General features: G+C 47.1%; 1 protein-coding gene across 1 annotated transcript; it reads right to left on the bottom strand.

Moving 5' to 3' along the window:
* Positions 1 to 16,609: 16,609 nt before the first annotated feature.
* On the bottom strand, positions 16,610 to 19,764 carry ascl1a (achaete-scute family bHLH transcription factor 1a). The gene is made up of 2 exons (XM_078416576.1): positions 19,017 to 19,764; positions 16,610 to 17,484 (listed from the first exon to the last, which is right to left on the bottom strand). Exon 1 carries the CDS (start codon positions 19,656 to 19,658, stop codon positions 19,053 to 19,055), a length of 606 nt encoding a protein of 201 aa, XP_078272702.1. The 5' UTR covers positions 19,659 to 19,764; the 3' UTR covers positions 16,610 to 17,484; positions 19,017 to 19,052.
* Positions 19,765 to 20,106: the final 342 nt, after the last annotated feature.

Below are 20,106 nucleotides of genomic sequence, written 5' to 3'. Positions count from 1 at the left end.
GTTCCGATAGTCTTCTGAGCTCTATTGACTACCTGCTGAAGAGCTTTCCTCTCTGCCTCCATGCAGCTGAGGTACCGCACAGGGATGCCATGCGTTAGGATGCTCTCTATGGTGCAGCGGTAAAAGGTCATCAGCAGCTGTTGGGGTAGACCAGACTTTTTCAGTGTTCTCAGGTAGAATAGTCATTGCTGCGCCTTCTTGACCAGCGCAGCGGTGGTAGTGGACCATGTGAGATCCTCCGATATGTGAGTGCCCAGAAACTTGAAGGTGGACACTCTCTCCACACTGCCCCCATTGATAAAGATCGGAGCATATTCCCCATTGTGTGACCTATGGAAGTTGATGATCAGCTCCTTGGTCTTGGAGGTATTTAGGGACAAGTTGTTATCCGAGCACCAGTCCGCCAGGTTCTGCACCTCCGCTCTGTAGTTTGTTTCATCACTGTTGGTGATCAGCCCGATCACCGTTGTGTCGTCTGCAAACTTGACAATGGTGTTGGTGTCAAATGCAGGAACACAGTCGTGTGTGAATAGAGAGTAGAGCATGGGGCTCAAAACACAGCCCTGTGGTGTGCCGGTACTCAGGGTGATAGTGGAGGACAGGTGCGGGCCCATTCTCACTGCCTGCGGTCGCTCCAGCAGGAAGTCCAGGATCCAGTCACATAACGACGAACTGAGGCCTAGCTGGTGGAGTTTGGTGATGAGCTTGGTGGGGATGACCGTTTTGAAAGCAGAGCTATAGTCAATGAATAGCATCCTCATGTATGTGCCCTGTCTCTCTAGGTGAGTCAGGACAGTGTGAAGAACCAGAGAGATGGCGTCCTCTGTGGATCTATTTGCCCTGTATGCAAATTGATGCGAGTCCAGTGAGGCAGGGATGCTGGATTTGATGTGCGAGAGGACCAGCCTTTCAAAGCACTTCATGACTATAGGAGTTAGGGCAACCGGACGGTAGTCGTTCAGGTTGGTGATTTTTGCTTTTTTCGGCACCAGCACTATGGTAGCCAACTTCAGGCACTTGGGGACCGTAGCCAGAGATAACGACAGGTTAAAGATCCTGGTGAATACCTCAGCCAGCTGTTCAGCACAGTCCCTAAGTACCCTTCCTTGAACACCATCCGGGCCTGCAGCCTTGCGTGGGTTGACCCTTCGCAGAGCTTGCTGTACTTCCTGTGTGCTCAATGTTAAGACTTGTCCCTCCGCCTTGGCTGGGGTTCTTCCACTCATGGTGGTGTTGCCAATTTTGAAGCGGGCAAAGAAGGTGTTTCGCTCGTTGGTTAGTGTGACATCGCTGTGGGGGCAGGCTGTGTAGCCAGTGATGTCCCTGACACCCTGCCACATGCTTCTGGTGTCCGTGGTATTGAAGTGGTCTTCCACCCATTGCCTGTGGGTGTCTTTGGCCCTTTTTATACCTTTGTTCAGGTTGGACCTGGCAACACTGTACGCTGAAGTGTCACCAGATTTAAAGACATTGTTGCGTGCACTCAACTGATTCTGTACCCCCTTGTTCATCCATGGTTTCCGGTTTGGGAACATCTTTGTTTCCTTGTCCACTGTGACATTCTCCACATAGCAGTTGATGTAGGAGAGCAGAGTGGATGTGTACTCCTCCAAGTCTACCTCTGAACCGCGGGTCGCCTATTGTGCAAACAGGTCCCAGTGGTGCGATCAAAGCAGTCCTGGAGTTGTAAGGTGGGATCCTCGGGCCATATTCTGATCGTCTTAATTGTAGGTTTGGTTATGCGGATGAGGGGTTTGTATGCGGGCAGTAGAAACAGTGAGAGGTGATCGGATTGTCCCTGGACATTACAGCTTTCAGGCTCTTATACCTTCTTCCTGATGGCCAGGATGATGCTTGCTCCTTTTTTGAGGCAGCAACTGAAGAACAGACAGCATACAGCTGTGGTAGATAGTCCCAAACCCTTTTCCCAGGGTAGGAGAATCTTATATATATAATATATATGTCTCACTCATAGATATGTCTCACTGTTCAATAACACCCTCCTGAGCCCAACCGTTCATTGCATAATTTTGACCAGTTTTACCTTCCCAGTATGCATTATGATGTTGTTAGTTAAACCAACGCAGTCACGCGAAGAACGTGCACACTCCACACAGACAGCACCGGAGGTCAGGATCGAACCCCAGTCTCTGGAGCTATGAGGCTACAGCTCTACCAGCTGCATCTGTGTCCACTACAGGAGGTTGTGGACACAAGGTCACCTTCAGTGGGCGAAGAAGGGTCTCGACCTGAAACGTTACCTATCCATATTCTCCAGGGATGCTGCCTGACCCGTTGAGTTGCTCCAGCACTTTGTCACCTTCAAATGCTGTAAACCCCTTTTGAATATCACGCGCAGTAGACATATACATGTTTCTCTTTTTCCCTATTTGAATTAACTGAGTTGAGTAATACTGCCTGACTTTTAATGGTGACTTCATTGTTTAATATTGTAGACATTACTTGGACGGTTGGTGTAGATGTGTGACTATCCCAGCTGGGATCAGATTATGGATAACCTTTGCTACTCCAACATTTGTCAGTATCACTATTTTACATGTTCATTTACCTAGGACCGATAGTGACAGGAAGTTCTTTCATTGGGAACACTATCAAGAACCAAGCAAGCAGTACTGGAAACCTTTATTGCACTAATAAATTGTGAATATCCTTATGTGCATGGTCGATTGTTATTGGTTTATTATTATCATGCATGCCAAGATACAGTGAAAAACGTAGTTTGTGTACTATCTAGTCAAATCATCCTCTTCGTAAGTATAATCAAACCTTACATAAGTACAACAGATAGTGGACACAGAAAAATACCAGAATGCAAAAAATAATGCTACAGTGTTATAGCGTTACAATTCCAGAGAACATGAAACATAGGGCAGCACAGTGGCACAGTGGTGAAGTTGCTGCCTTTACAGCACCAGAGACCCGGGTTCGATCCTGACTACAGTTGCTGCCTGTATGGAGTTTGTACGTTCTCCCTGTGACTGTGTGGGTTTTCTCCAGGAGTCTTAGAGTCTTACAGCGTGGAAACAGGTCCTTCGGCCCAACTTGCCCACACCGGCCAACATGTTCCATCTAGACTTGTCCCACCTACCTGTGTTTGGTCCATATCCCTCTAAACCTGTCCTATCCATGTACCTGTCTAAATGTTTCTTAAATATTGCGATAGTACCTGCCTCAACTACCTCCTCCGGCAGCCTGTTCCCTACACCCACCACCCTTTGCGTGAAAACGTTGGCCTTCAGGTTCTTATTAAATCCTTTCCTCCTCACCTTAAACATATGTCCTCCGGTTCTCGATTCCCCAACTCTGGGCAAGAGACTCTGTGCATCCTCCCGATCCATTCCTCTCGTGATATTATACACCTCTTTAAGATTACCCCTTATCCTCCTGCGCTCCAAGGCATAGAGTACCAGCCTGCCCTACCACTCCCCATAGCTCAGGCCTTTGAGTCGTGGCAACATCCTCGGCTGCTCTGATTTCCTCCCAAACTCCAAAGTAATATACATTTGTAGGTTAATTGGCTTTTGTAAATTGTCACAAGTATATAGGATAGAACTAGTGTACGGGTGATTATTGGTCGGCGCGGACTCAGGGGTTGAAGGGCCTGTTATCACGCTGGGTCTCTAATCTAAACTAAACTAAACTAAACTGAACACACAGCCCTGGAACAGACCCTTCAGCCCACTGTACATGGTGCCTAGTTAAACTAATCTGAATGTGCAGATTAAAAAAAGTGAAAGAGCCACAATGAGGAAGGCTGGGAGATCAGGACTGCGTCTTTGGCTAATGGGGGTGTAAGGGGTTTCTGCGCCGAGCTTTCGCCTGACCTAAGGTCCCCGTGCCTTGCTCTGATCCCTTGACCAGGCCGCGCACACTGGTTCCCCATGAGTGGTTCGACCCACTCACCCCCTACGGTTCTAGACACTGGACTTAGATGCAGGAGCGTTTATAGTGCAGAAAAATTCAACCAGACCAGATTTGAAGACCAGGGTTTAAATGGAAAAGGCTTTTATTGAACGCTTGGGACTATTGTCCATGAATACTTATACAGTTCTATAAGACCATCTATGACACATACCGAATTACATGAATACTTTTGACTATGAATCATAAAACACACAGTTCTACAAGACATATACATGAATACCTTTTACTCTGAATTCTAAAACGCACAGTTCTACAAGACATATACACGACTGTAAGATGGGGAACGTACGACACATCGCAAAATTGACCAACACATATTCCTTTACACACCCACGTTTATTCCCCTCTACACTAAACTATGTCCAGGATATGCAGGATCGGAGTACATGCTCACCATGGGGCTATTACTTGGGTTACTGGCTGTTCGTGCTGCTTCTCCGCTGCTTTCCATAAGGGTCGTGCTTGTCCCCTGAGTTTCTTCCTTCCGTTTCTTGCGTTCCTTGCAGGTTTTCTTGCAGTATTTCTTCTCGAGTTGCGTGCCGGTTCCTCTCTCTTGCACTTCGCTTCTTCTTGCCTGTCTTTTCTTCTTCCTGCATCCGTTTGACTTCTTTCTTGCATGAGTTTTAAAACCCAAAAGTCGTGGCCAGTTATACTATTCTGACCCGTCCTATCTCCCGCCAAATCTTGGGATCTCTTTGTTTGAAAGATATGTATGAGTTTTCTCTCTGATCTGCGCTTATGTCCGGGGGTACCGGGGATGGCCAGACGGCATTAATTGGTATTTCGTTGCGAGGTGATGGGTTTAACTGGTTTCCCATCACCTACCAGGTAGTGTTCTATGGGCTATTGTGCCCCCTTAACGAGATTAACTGTGTAGGTCGGCTTGGGGCATTGTGAGTATGCTGATGTTAGCGCCCCAGTGTCTGGACTTCGACCTGGTTTCGCAGGTTTCTGCATGGCCAATACCCATCCATTGTTCTGGCCGTGGCTTTGCAGAAACCTAGAGACTGGGCTGTAAGGTTTTTACTTTTGTGGCTGGTCACGAGGTCCTGCAGCCATCTTAGGACCCACAGATTGTGACATCCCTTGGTAAACTGACCGCAGCCTTTCTCCGCTATCAGCCCCAGTCTCCCGTTTAAAATGTCCAAACTGCAGCTCTTTGGTTTGGTGTTGCTTTCAGAATGAGGGAAAACTTCTCAAATCTTACAGGGGAGGACCTTTCAGTAGTCTGCTAACAATGGAGAAAAAACTGTTCCTGAACCTGGCAGTGCGTTAACACAGAATCAGAACTTTCCATGAATCTGCTCCGCCTTAGATATGTTAGAGGTACATTTGTGACATGAAGGTATTTAGATATGATCAGAAATAGACAGAATGCTGTGGATACTTTCTTCCTCTTGTGAAGAGTTCAAATCAGACTTACTGCAACTAGCCACCCAACTCATTACTGTTAAGGTGGACAGGGTGCAGATTTACAAGGATGGTGCCAGGACCCGAGGTCCTGAGCTATAGGGAGAGGTGGGCATAAGCTGTAGGGAATGGTTGAGCAGGCTAGGACTTTATTCCTTGGAGCACAGGAGGACGAGGGGAGATCTTACAGAGGTGTATAAGATCATGAGGGGAAGAGATGGGGTACATGCACGGTCTTTTAGCCAAAGTAGGGAAATCAAGAACTAGAGGGATTAGATTTAAGGTGAGGGGAGGAAAGATTTAATAGGAACCTGAGGGGCAATTTCTTTACACAAATCATGGTAATGTATGGAATGAGCTGCCAGAGAAGGTAGTTGAGGCAGGTACGATCACAACATTTAAAAACATTTGGACAAGGATAGGTTTAAAGAGATATGAGCGAAATGCACACAGGTGGGGTTAGTGTAGATGGGGCATGTTGGTCGGTGTGGGCAAGCTGAGCCAAAGGACCTGTTTCCACACTGTATGACTCTATGACTCTAACCCAAATGCTGATTGAAGCTTATGATCCATGTGAGCTTCCTCCATTCTCTCTAGAATATTATCCTCATCTTTGTGTTTGTCCAGTTTCCCATAAATTCATGCTGTGTGGTCAGCGATCTCTGCCTAGGATCCATTTGATCTGCTGGATATTTACAACATTTTCTGCTTTTATCTCAGACGACACAGCCAGAACCTTTAGCCCACGGTGGAAATTTCCAAGACTAGAGGGCCTAGCTTAAAGGTGAGAGGGGCAAAGTTTAAAGGATAGGTGCAGGGAGGTGGGTGCCTGGAATCCACTGCCACGGGTGATGGTGGGGCAGGTACATTGGCGGTGTTTAAGAGACTTTTAGATCGGTTCATGGATCAGCTTAGCTTATTTTAGAGATACAGAGTGGAAACAGGCCCTTCGACCCATCGAGTCCACATCGACCAATGATCACCTGTATACCAGTTCTATCCAACACATTAGGGAAAATATACAGAAGCCAATTAGCCTACAAACCTGCATGTCCTTGGAATGTGGGGGAAACCAAAGCACCCAGAGAAAACCCACGTGGTCACAGGGAGAACGTGCAGACCCCACACAGGTCAGAACCGAACCTTGAGGCTCTACCGCTGCACCACTGTGCCACCCAAAATATGTTGGGAATGGAGGAATATGGATAACCTGCAGGCAGAAGAGATTAGTTTATCTTGGAATCATGTTGGGCACAGACATTGTGGGCTGAAGGGCCTCTTCTCGCACTGTACTGTTCTACGTTCTATTTCGTTATCTCTTTATTGCTTTTCAATTTCTCCTTCAATGAAGCTCTACTTTTCACCTCACCCACTCGACCCATATCCAGCACGGCTACCAACTTCACATTGTCACGCCTGTGACCGCACTTGGTTCCTATTATGTATGTCCATGCTCTTACCAAATACGCTCTCAACTTTGACCCTTGTCAGCCAAGGTGCAGCAGTTTATTACCATTGTAAACCTGGGCTGCGTGTTCATACAGATAATCCCCGGTGCCATCCCTAATTCCTCTTTGACCAGAAGGCTATAAAGATAAATGCTATTTATCCTTCTGCCTTTAATAGTATTATGTACAAATTAATCAGATTCCAGATGCAGGAAACAAAGAAAGTATTTTGTGCTGACAATATCAATCAGCCTCCATACTTAACGTCTTTTATTTTTGCATGGACTCTGCACTTGTAATTTTGGAATTTTATTCAAAACAAATATAACGATAGAAGGAAGGCAAAGCAGGAGACTGATTTGTACCGATATGACCACTGCCCACCACCCCTCACCCCAAGATAAGGTGAGGTTTACAGATATACTTAGCTATCTAAGAAATCTTTTCACTTCATGATTCCTCCCCCCACCCCACCCCCCCCACCCAACCACCTCCCCACCACCACTTAGAAACAGCTTTGCAAAGCCACAAAAGAAATGCCACTATAGTTTTTGATGATCAGTAAGTCATTAAAGTCCAAATTGTAGAGAGGCTCATTAATCACGGTGCAGATAGGCAATCTCTTCAGACCCAATGAATTGAAAGGCTCGGGAATAAGGCTTGGTGAATTATGTTTAACATGCACTGCTTGCCTATACAGATATGCAAAAAGAAAATCGCCCTTTTCAGGCTAAAAAAGGACTCCTTATCACTGATTTGCATTCAGTACTCTGAATAGTCTTTTACCAGTATTAACTCAATGGTTGCTTTGCTGAGAAAGGCATTTATTTAGACAGACTAATACCTGCTACCATACTTTCACACCCCATTTGCCTCCCTTAAGTGCTCTTTACTGCACTTTTACATTTTAAATCAGTGGGATTTTGTTTTGTTGAGAACCAGTTCCTTTTTTCCCCTTCAGATCTGTTGCCTTAAAAAGATATGGTGCAACAAAAGTGAACAATTGCTTCTATACCCCAGAATAACTTTTCTTACAATTTCAAAAAACCCCAAATTGACAGAAGCCATATGTACATCCAAAATGAGTATTTCATTAAACTATAAAAAATTTGATTTTACAATTTTTGCTGTTAAATATTTTCCATTGCCAGTTTGATTTTATCCTTGACTGAGACCTTTCCACTGTTTTGATGCGCTTTTTTGTTTTCAATTAATACTTTGTTCCCTTGTTTTTCTTACTTTGCTAAATTTCTGTTGTTTTTATGTAAAAATGAGGGGTTATTTATTTTCATTAGTTAATTGTGTATACTTTATTCAGGTTTTAATTGACTTATAAGGGGATTATTCTGATCTTGATTATGTTATGTGTCAGAAGGAACTGCAGATGCTGGTTTACACCGAAGATAGACACAAGATGCTGGAGTAACTCAGCGGGACAGGCAGCTTCTGTGGATAGAAGGAATGGGTGACGTTTCGGGTCGAGACGGTCTGAAGAAGGGTCTCTACCTGAAACGTCATCCATTCCTTCCATCCAGCGATGTTGCCTGTCCCGCTGAGTTACTCCAACATTTTGTGTCTATCTTGATTAGGTTATTGTGTATATGATGAATCTTATTGTGAATATTGATTGGGTTTTTGTATATATGATAAGTTTTATTATAAAATTTGAGTGCTTTATTGTATATGATGTTTTATTGTGAATTCTGAACACATATATAATGAATTGCATTGTGAATTTTGATTGGATTATTGAGTATATGAGTTTTATTGTGAATTTTGATTGGTTTATTGTGCATATGATTAATTTTATTTTAAATGGTGATTGGTTTATTGAATATATGAAGAGTTTTATTTTGAAATTTGTGTACATGTTGGTTTGGGGATTTTGGAGTTTGATTGGTCAATTGTGTAAATGCAAGGTTTTATTTTGATGTTGATAGCTTTAATGTTTGCTTTTATTGTTGGCGTTTTTTGGTTGAGAAAGGGTGAGCCATGCAGAACGGTAAGCCGGATATTAAAGGTTTTTTTTAAAACCTCGATGCGGAGAGGAGCTATCAGCGGATGGGCCAGTGAATGACGAATTTGGCTAATGCAAAACGTGTTAAATTTAAATTTAATAAGAGCTTCTAATTAAGGTTTTAATGTTGCCTCACAACTAATCAGCCTTTTCAGAGGCCATTTGCAAATTGTATCTGGGTTTCTCTCCTTTCTGGTCCACCCATGGACTTTAATCGTCGATTTACATTGTATAACAGCCATTTGGCAATTTTTCATTTACATTGTCACGGTCTAATCCTGGAGCAAGCGTTTTTTTTCATTCCAAAATGCATTTCACACTAACAAGATGAAGTCCGGGACTAATCTACGACTCCCCATGCGTGTGTGTGTGTCAGTGTGGAAATTCAAATAAAACTCTACCGTAATCAGTTATACGTCGAGAGAGAGAGAGAGAGAGAAAGAGAGAGAGAGAGAGAGAGGAGAGAGAGGGGGGGAGAGAGAGGGGGGGGAGAGAGAGGGGGGGGGAGAGAGGGGGAGAGAGAGAGGGGGGGAGAGAGAGGGGGGGAGAGAGAGAGGGGAGAGAGAGAGAGAGAGAGAGTGGAGAGAGGTGTGTGTGAGAGAGAGGGGGAGAGATACGTGAGATAGAGGGGAGAGAGAGGTGGGTGTGAGAGAGAGGGGGAGAGAGATATGTATGAGAGAAACCGGTCAGCGTCCGCTGTTCTGTACTCGCCCAGCCAGTAACTTTAATGAATGTAACTCGGCCCTGAAGTGGAACCTCGTGCATTAAACAATTTTCAAGGAAGGACGCGGAGCTCAGCAGAGAGCAAATTGATGATCTGTCCTTTTGACGTCAGTTGCGCTGATGAATTGGAAATTTGGATTATGAAAAGAAGTGTCGTATTTTCCAAATGTGAATGTGTCGCATCAAAATACCAGGGCTAAACGCGCACACACTGCCTGCAAATGTGGCGTGAAAGGAGGAGAGGAAATTGCCTTTAATCCAGCAGTCTTCCTCGCTAATTGATGGAATCATTATTTTTGTTCAATGGTTCTCTGCAACAGTGTTTACATTACTCTTGGTGGCTCGCGGTTTATAAGAGTTTATTAGTTAGTTAGAGCGCGGAAAGATACAGGGCCTTCGTCCCACCGAATCCACGCCGACCAGCGACCCCCCGCTCACGAACACTATCCTACACACGAGGGGCAAATTACAATCTTTACCGAAGCCAATTAACCTACAGTCTCTTTGGAGTGTGGGAGGAAACCGGAAATCCCTGAGAAACCCCACGCAGGCCACAGGCAGAAAGTACAAACTCCACACAGACAGCACCCGTGGTCAGGGTCAAACCTGGGTCCCTTGCGCTGAAAGGCGGCAACTCTACCGCTGCGCCAATTGGCGTTGGGCCAATTCATCTTTCCAACGTGTCTGCATTTAAACCCCGCTGCAACACATAGACACATTTCATCGTTACCACAGAGAGGAGGGCCATTCGGCCCATTGAGTCTGTTGCAGCATCCAGTGGACAATCACAACAGACCCATTTCTTGTTCACTCCTTAATGCCCGATAAATCATTCTCGCTCAATCCTTGCGCAGTCTGAAGGGTCCCGTCCCGAAACGTCACCCATCCCCTTTCTCCATAGATGCTGCCTGAAACGCTGTTACTCCAGCACTTTGTGTTTGTCTTCACTCTATACCAGCATCTGAAGTTCCTTCCTACGGATCCTACTCATTTCTTGTTCTCTCTTTTATGTCCGATAAATCACTCTCTCACACTGCATGCACAATTCACTCTTGGAGGCCCAAATATATTCACCTCCATTGCAGGCACAGGCTTCAAACTAGAAGTAAAGCAACGCTTTTTTATAGAAGATAGAATAGTGCAGCGCAGGAATAGACGATCTCGCACGCAATGTCAGTGTCGAACATGATGCAAGTTAAACTAATCTCCTCTGCCTGCACATGATCCATATCCGTCTATTCCCTGCACGTCCACGTGTCTATCTAAAATCTTCTTAAACCCCACTATCGTATCTGCCTCCACTACCACCCCAGGCAACGCGTTCCAGGCGCCCACCACCCTCTGTGTAGAAATATTTGCCCCGTACATCCCCTTTAAAGTTTGCCCCTCTCACCTTAAAGCTATGCCCTCTAGCTTTGACATTTTGATCCTGTAAAAAAAAAGGTTGTGACCGTCTACCCTATCTATGCCTCTCGTGTCAGATTCGAACCCGGGTCTCTGGCGCTGTGAGGCAGTAGTTCTACCAGCTGCGCCACCGTGCGTAAGAATGATAACTTGATACTTGTTAGTATATTCTTTTTTGATTGCCGTTTCGTTAGAATAGTGTATTCATTGTCCTTTGAACTTGTAATAAACTTACTTTTCAAAAAAAAGTGAGGCCTTAGCAGTGCGCTGCACAAATGCAGTTGGACGGCACAGAGGTGCAGCGGGAAGTGCCGTTGCCTCACAGCGCCAGAGACCTGGGTTCGATCCTGACCTCGGGCGCTCTGTGGGGAATTTGCACATTCTCCTAGTAACCGCGTTAGTTTCCTCAGGGTGCTCCGGCTTTCCCCCCATCATCTCAAAGACATGCGGGTTTGTAGGTTAATTGGCTTTGCAAATTGCCCCATGTGTGTAGGGAGTGGATGAGAAAGTGGGATAACGTAGAACGAGTGTGAAAAAAGACACAAAAATGCTTGAGCAACTCAGCGGGGCAGGCAGCATCTCAGGAGAAGATGGATAGCTGACGTTTCGGGTCGAGACCCTTCTTCAGACCTATACAGATGCTGCCTGTCCCACTGAGTTGCTCCAGAACTCTGTGTCTTTTTTGTTGTTGTAAACCCGCATCTGCAGTTCCTCGTTTCAACACAGAACTGGTGTGAACGGGTGATCGCTGGTCAGCGTGGGCTCAGTAGGCCGAAGGGCCTGTTTCCATGCTGTATCTTCAAAGTAAACTGAACTTTCCTGCTTCTACACGCCACACCTGCACTCGCTCTAGCCTGGTCCAGCCCGGTTTACAAATCTGCCATCGTGATTACTGCATCCATCCCGAAGCGTCCGATGCCAACCAGACTCAAGGGATTCAAAGGGGGGGATTAACGAAGGCGTGTTGACACAAACTCTCCATCTCTGTGTATCTCGCCCTCCATCTCAGACACGGTTTTTTTGCCCTTTCCTCTCCTTTCCAGCGGTTTGCCTAAATAACAGTAATTAGATATGGCATTATTTCATTTTCATCACGTTTGACAGGGTGGCAAGGGAAGGCGATAATGGATGGTGACAGGCGAATCCTTAATTGTACTGGCTCCTTTCTTTCTCTCCTCCTTCCGTGCGAGATGCAACACACGAGCGTTGGTCGAACAAAGTGCTGCTTTATTTGAAAGCGGGCGCTGGCGGTGCAATCGAGAAGCAAGCGGTGTTATTCAGGGTGGTTTGAGAGAGAGAAAAAAAAAAGAGAGAGAGAGAGAGAGAGAGGGGGGGGGGGGGGGGAGGCGGGGACTGGAGGGGAGGGTGTAATTTAACTTCGGATTTAATCAGAAGGCGTGCTGCGCTTTCCAAAGCGAAAATGCAGTTTCGAAGCTTTATACAATCAACCCATTCACCACAGAGCGCGGCTCTATCCGCGTCCTTCGTCCGTTAGTTCTGTTCTGGTCATGCAAAGTATTTAAATAAAGCTACTCGGTTTTTTTTTCTCGCTAGATATGCTAAACAATTGGCATTTGTAATTGTTCATGATGATTGCGTCTACAGCCTTGTTGTGGGGGTTTAGCTGGTCATCGTTTAATAAAAGAGCTGACGTTTTAAACCAAATCCGTGGGGGAAGAGATCGTGGGGGAAGTTTTAAAACTTTGCGGTTGAGTTTCTGAAGTGTGGCATTTGAGCAAATGATTCGACATCGGGATAAGAATTAACTGCAAAACCGTGCATCGTCCGGGGCGGTTTCATGAGATCATGTGATAGGAGTAGAATGAGGTCATTCGGCCCATCAAGTCTACTGCGCCATTCAATCATGGCTGATCTATCTCTCCCTCCTAACCCCATTCATAGAAACATAGAAAATAGGTGCAGGAGGATGCCATTCGGCCCTTCGAGCCAGCACCGCCATTCATTGTGATCATGGCTGATCATCCACAATCAGTAACCTGTGCCCAACTTCTCCCCAAAATCTGACACCTGCATTAATCAACCCATTTCTGATCAATATGGAGACACAAAGTGCTGGAATAACTCAGCGAATCAGGCAGCGTCTCTGGGGAACATGGACAGGTGTCGTTTCTGGTCGGGACCCTTCTTTAGACTCTCTGATTCATATTTATTGATCGCCAAAAAAAATAATTTTTAGTTTCTTTAAACGAAATCATGACTTAACGTTGTTATTGCAGAAAAAAATTGGGTTTGGGAGTGCAGGAAGGTTTTGCATGTTGGAAGCCACGGTCCTGCGGTGCTGCAGACGGAGGGATTACCAGCTTCTCCCATTTACCGTCTTCAGTCGGCGTCTCTTTCTAACTCTGACCCCCCTTTCTCTCTTCTCGCTGCTGTTTGCAGCCGCCGCGGGCACGCGCCGGCCCGGGGATCTGCCCAGCTGTCAATCAAGTGTCCCGGGCTGACAGGGGACGCATGCCGTCCTCCAATGGGAGGCGCGGGCGCGCCCCGGGGGAACCCCCCCCTCCCCCACCCCAGGCACACGCCGCTGCACATCAATGGCAGCGCCATGCTCGCTGCCGGCGCCGCCACTCAAAGCTGACCTCCTCCCCAGCGCCTTCCAGCAAGCTTGCCGCATCCACCGGCCGTGCGCTGCTGAATTATTGCAGCTTGCGCAACACTCTGCACGGGCCGGCTAGCTGCATCGTTGCACGGCGTGGATGCAACTCGCCGCGCTGTATAATTAAATATTTTAACGTAAATATCAAAGACTTAGAGGGCATAGCTTAGAGACGAAGAATAATCGCACCAAGCTTAATCAAGTACTTTGCACCGATCGGATAGTTGGAAAAGAAGGAACTGCAGATGTTGGTTTAAATCGAAGATAGACACAAAAAAGCTGGAGTAATTCAGCGGGACAGGCAGCATCTCCGGAGAGAAAGAATGGGTGACGTTTCGAGTCGAGGCCCTTGTATATTAAAAAGGTGTGGGTGCAATTCACAGCGCTGTATAATAAAGTATTTCAGCGTTAATATCAGAGACTGGATGGCTGGTTTTAGGGTTAGAGGGGCAAAGCTTAAAGGAGATGTGGGGGCAAGTTTTTATACACAGAGTGGTAGGCGCACAACGTGGGTGTCAAAAATATGCCAAGTTCAACTAATTTCCTCTGCTTTCTTGTGATCCAAATCCCTCCATTTCTTACATAATCCTCGTGCCTATCAAAAAGCCTCAAACACCACTATCTATCGTATCTGCCCCACCACACCCCTGGAAACGCTTTCCGGGCATCCACCACTCTCTGTGTAAAACAGGTCAGGATTATCTCCTTTAAACTCCCCCCCTCGGATCTTAAAACTATGCCCTCTTGTCTTTGACATATCCACCCTTGGAAAAAGATTCTGACTATCTCTGCCTCTCATAATTTTATAAACTTCTGGAAGGTTTCTCCTCAGCTCCAGACAGCAATCCAAGTCTGTCCAACCTCTCCTCATAACTAATATCCTCGAATCCAGGTAGCATTCTGGTGAATCTCTTCTGCACTCTCTCCAAAGCAACCGCATCCTTCCTGTAAGGAGGCAATAAGAACTGCTCGCGATACTCCAAACGGGAATAGCTTAGACAAAGAAAAAAAAGTGTTGGAGGAACTCGGCAGGTAGCACCTGTGGAGGGAATGGAGTGGGTGGGGGGCAAAGCCTTACAAGTGATAGGTGGATACAGCTGAGGCATTTGGGTGGAGTAAGTGAGAAATGAGATAAGGGGAAGGGAAAGACAGGGAAGAATAATCCGCTCTTTTCCAGCTTCCCCCCCCCCCCCTTATTCCATCACTGAAGAAGGGTCTCAGCACAAAATGTCACCTGTCGCATTTCCTCCACAGATGCTGCCTGACCCGCTGAGTTACTCCAGCACTTTGAGATTCGCCGGAATGTTACCTGGGTTTACGGAATTGAGTTACAGGGAGAGGTTGATTAGGCTGGCATTTCTTTCTTGAGAGCCTGGGGGGCTGAGGGTGACCTTATCGAGGTGTACAAGATCATGAGGGACATGTATAAAGTGAACGCTCATGGTCTTTTTCCCAGGGTAGAGGATTCTGAAACTGGGGGGCGCAGGCTTAAGCTGAGAGGAGAGAGATTTAAGAGGGACCTCATGGACTACTTTTGAACTCAAATGACTGTCTGTATCTGGAATGAGCTGCCAGATGAAGCTAGAGGAAGCAGATACTATTCCGGCTTTAAAAAGGAATTTGGACAGAAATGGATGAGAATGGTTTAGAGGGATAAGGGCCAAATGCAGGCCAAGTGGGACTAGTCCAATGTGCCAACTTGGTTGGTATGGTCAAGGTGGGCGAGATGGGCCCCATTCTGTACAGATCTATGACTTTATTGCAGAATAGGTTCACCCCACACTACATTGCAAAACCCTCGATGCAAGATCAGGGACATGCTGCACTGTCAGAGGCACTGTCCCACTGATGATATCGTCCAATGTAGGACTGCCTGGTTCAGCAGGAGGAACTAATAGTCCCCACTCATTGTCTGAAAGAAGACCAGGCATCGTACCCAAGGCCTACAGTGGTTTGTGGGATTTGCGATGCAGAATATCAGCACCATTCCCTGTATGTCCATGGCAGCTACTCATGAAAGAACGTTTCCCTTTCCAAAGACCCGACCTAACCTGTTCAATGTCATAGAGTCATACAGCATGGAATTGCCCCTAGGGCTGAACTAGCCCATGCCGATCAAGATGCCTTGTCCAAGCTGGTCACATTTCCCCACGCTTGACTCACATCCCTTGAAACCTTTCCCATCCAATGGTTCCAAGAGGGTTTCATCGGCTCTAACGGTCTGGGGGACAGTCCTGAGATGGCGAAAGACACTATATAAATGCAAGACACTGATGAAGTTGTTGGAAAGTATTCATTTGGCCTGTCCAATGAGCTAGACACATAAAATACACAAACAATCTTGACACGAATCCTGTATGAAGTCAATAATCACTAAGTCCATCACACAGACCAGGCTCAACACCCTCGACCATCTACACTTTCCGCTGCCTCAGAAAAGTAACCAACATAATCAAGTGCCATTCACACCCCAATCATTCCCTCTCCTCCTCTCTCCCATCGGGCAGAAGATACAGAAGCTTGAAAGTTCTTCCCCGCTGTCATCAAGTTTCTGAATGGTCCTTCCATAAGCTAGGGTGTAAACCTGATCTTCCAACCTACCTCATTGTGGATCTTGCACTTTTTACCTGTAACTGTTACTTTACAATTACAGATAAAGGATGCTGCATATTCGGCACACTGGCATTTTCCCTACTCCAATCAATCTGAAGAAGGCTCCTGACCCAAAATGTCATCTGCCCATTCCCTCCACAGATGCTGGCTGACCGGTTGAGTTCCTGCAGCCCTTTAACCTGGTCCCTTAATCCCTGGCCTGGGGAACCACATGAGCCAAACACTTACAAAATAAGAGTTCCATATTCTGGTAGGTACATTGTGGAGCATTGGAAACATGCTATAAGCTTTATATCTTTCAGAAATCCAAGTATGATTTGGTGTACCCTCAAATGATCAGGAAAAGAAATCCAATCAAGCACATTAGTTTCAGCAGTTTATTTCCACAAGAAGTTTTATTATGAAACTAGTATGTAGAAAAAAAGGTCATAGGTCAGTTTTCAGAAAAGGCCATTGTATATATATATATATAATATAAGACAAAAGTCACGAATAAAAAGAAGCAAGAACTATGGCTGTAAACCAACTAGGAACTAAGTCAACTTTGTTGGGCAGTGAATTTGCCAAGTTCCACAGCAGTAGATAAATTCGATCATAAGACACTAACTGGCTCTACAGTATGCCTGGTACCCGAATCAGTGACTTTTCAAATCACACCTAGGCAGTTAAAAGGCAAGGGTGTACAGGCCATGGCGCGTACATCACACGTTCCTTTATAAATCGCCATATTCACATTTTAAAAAATGTACAAAACTCTATAAATCCATCTCTCTTATATACAAAAATAGCTTAATATATTTCAGGACTGTTAGCATAGATACAAATAGATTTTTCTTTAAAAAAACAACAAAAACTGACAGAGACTGGAAGCATTCTATATCGAAAAATAGTCTCATTAAAACACACACGCGCGGCTCTTTGTTTGGATAAAGCCTAATGCGTTTTGTTTAGAGAAACGAACAAAATAGTATTCTTGTCACGTTAGAAGGCTTATCAAAGTTCTCTTCGCTTAGAAACTTTGAACAAGAGATGGTGATAGTCCAAATTGGCCGGTAGTGCCCAAGTATAATTTCTTGACATCTTCGCCCTCCGAGTGTGTGTGGCCTAACAGTTTGCGGTAGAGTTGGCCAATGCAACCGCGGGTCCCGGAGTGAGACTCAGCCTTGGTGGTCTGCCTTTGTGTGGAACTACATTCACGGACGGCTGGTGGGTTTCAGGGTGTCGGCTGAAGTGGGTCGTGAAGGCAAGCAGCGTGTCTTGTCCTCTTGCCTCCTGATCTCCTGTCTCCAGATACTTCACTCGCAGACCTGGACAATGCAAAGGAAGAAGAAACTGGTTAAAGTCTTCGTGGAGACGCGAGAGACCGCAATTATGAAGAGAAAAAAACCCAAAGTGCTGATAAAAAAGCTCATCGGGTCACGCAGCATCTATGGTGAGAAATGGTCAGACGATGAAAGAAGATACAACGTGCTGGAGAAACTCGGCGGGTCAAACAGCATCTCTGGAGAACATCTCGGGACCCCCCCCCCCCTCTTCATTCCCTCCACAGATGCTGCCTGGCCATTTGAGTTCCTCCAGCACTTTGTTTCCTTTTTGTTTAAAGTCCTCACCAGCCGGCAACACCGTCAAAGATAGACACAAAGTACTGGAGTAACTCAGCGGGTCAGAGAGCACCTCTGGAGAAAAAAGGATGGGTGACGTTTCCTGTCGGTACCCTTCTTCAAACTTACGTTACCCATCTTTTTTTTCCTCCAGTGATGCTCCCTGGCCCGCCGAGTTGCTACAGCACTTTATTATCTATCTTTGGTGTAAATCGGCATCTGCAGTTCTTTGTTTCGTCAATACTGTCACTTGTCTAAATGGCCCCGTTGTCAAATGAGCTTCCTGATGCACTGGATGATAACTCGGGTAGAGGAGGTGACAGTAGGTGGAGGAATCTTGAGCACAAAAACCCCCCCCACAAAGTGCTGTAGGAACTCGGCGGGCCAGGCAGTATCTGTGATGGGAATGGACTGATTCGGATCGGGGCCCTTCTTCAAACTGATCCATGACTTGGGTGATGGGATTTGTGCGCCCAACTCTCTGATATTTCCGGGGCGCTGGGGGAAGACCCACGGTTGACCACCCCCCCCCCCCCTCTTGAATAACTCAAACCCACCCAGCGTTTAAAAATCAAATGATAGGCGTAAAATTGGTCTGAAGGGGGCAAGTTGAAGAAATTGGTCGCGCCGTGTCTGAGTTTTGGATGTGCGCGTAAGGACAGCTGGAATTGGACGCAAAGTGCTGGAGTAACTCAGCGGGTCAGGCTACATCTCTGGAGAACATGGACAGGTGACGTTTCAGGTCGGGACCCTTCTTAAATTATTCCGGGGGTGGGGGGTGGGGGGAGAGAGAAAGCTGGAAAAGGGGAGAGCCATAGTTGATGTTTCAATCTGAAGGGTCCCAATTCATGTTTCCCAGAGATGCTGCCTGACCCGTCGGGCTACGGCGGATTTTGTGTCAATTTTGTATTAACCAGCAATCTTCAGTTCATTGTTTCTACAGGAAATTGGACACAGAGTGCTGGAGTAACTCAGCGGGTCAGGCAGCATCTTCGGAGAACATGCATAGATGACGTTTCCGACTGATGAAGGGTCCCAAACAGAAACATTGCCCAACCATGTTCTCCAGAGATGCTACTTGACCCACTGAGTTACTCCAGCATTTTGTGCCCTTTTTTATATTAACCGACATCTTGAGTTCCTCCTTGTATCTACAGGAGCTTGGGCCAAGGATGATGGGAGGTCAGGTATTTTACCGCGCTTTCGCCCAAGTGTAATGTGGGCGCTGATCAGCTTACCTGCTGCGCCGGGAGGGAGGAGAGGCAGGTGGCCGCTTAGAACCAGGTGGTAAAGTCCAGCAGCTCCTGCTCCTCAGCGCTGAGCGGGTCGCAGGAGGCGTCGTCGGACGAGCAGGAGGAAAGGGGCGAGCCGGCCATGGAGTTCATCTCAGCGGAGAGTCCGGGCGAGAGCAGTCCGGACTGGAAGACGGCGCTCACCGCGTCGTGTTCATCCAGCAGTTGTTGCAACGCTCGGATGTACTCGACGGCAGAGCGCAGAGTCTCCACCTTGCTCATCTTCTTGTTGGCGCTGCCGTTGGGGACGTGCTCCCGCAGGGTGGCGAAGCCCATGTTCACCAGCTTCACCCGGTTCCTCTCCCGCTCGTTGCGCCGGGCCACGGCGGCCGGTTGCTGCGGTGGTAAAGTGTAGCCGAAACCGCTGAAGCTGAGACGCCTCTTGCACCTCAGCAGCTCCGGGGAACAGGAGCGCTGTCTCTTCACCTGGTGCCGGTGCTTGGCGGAGGACAAGGACTGCGGCTGCCCGGAGCCCGGGCTGGCATCACGCTCGCCAGGCGCAACGGCGGCGTAAAGGCAGGCGGACTCCAGGCACGCATGCTGTTGTTGCGATCCCACGCTCCTGGCAGTGCTGCACATGGTGGGCATCGGGGAGGGGAGGGAGCAACTCCGCGCCGCTCTGTAGACTTGGGAAGGGCGCAAACTCCGCCGGCGTTGCGCCCGACCCGTGCCGTTCGCGTGCTGTGCCGCACTTCACTCCCAAGCCGCCTTTTATAGATTTTATTGAGGGTTTTTTTTGGTGTTGTTTTTGTTGTTGCCAATGCGAGCCCTCCCTCCCTCCCCCTCTCTGTGGGCACGCTTCCTCTTGCTCGGCGCCAGCTCTGCGCCCGCCTGCTCCCAGCCGCTGCCTTTTCAAACGGCAGCTTTACGCCGCAACTCCGCCCCTTCGCCAAACCCTCCCTCTAAATTCCGGTGTCCCTGTCGTGCGCCCGACGCGTGCCCTCAGAATAAACAACCCCCTTCCTCCCCACCCCACCCCCCACACAATAAGCAGCCACACCAGCAAACCGTCCGTTCCTTCTAACTTCTGATCAAT

Source organism: Rhinoraja longicauda, chromosome 20 (assembly GCF_053455715.1).
Source record: "Rhinoraja longicauda isolate Sanriku21f chromosome 20, sRhiLon1.1, whole genome shotgun sequence".
NCBI classification, from domain to species: domain Eukaryota; kingdom Metazoa; phylum Chordata; class Chondrichthyes; order Rajiformes; family Arhynchobatidae; genus Rhinoraja; species Rhinoraja longicauda.
Note: the sequence above shows the minus strand (reverse complement) of the source record. Positions and strands in the feature narration are given on the sequence as shown.

Coding starts and splice junctions, on each gene's coding strand:
- ascl1a (XM_078416576.1), bottom strand. CDS start 19,658: ATGCCCACCATGTGCAGCACTGCCAGGAGCGTGGGATCGCAACAACAG.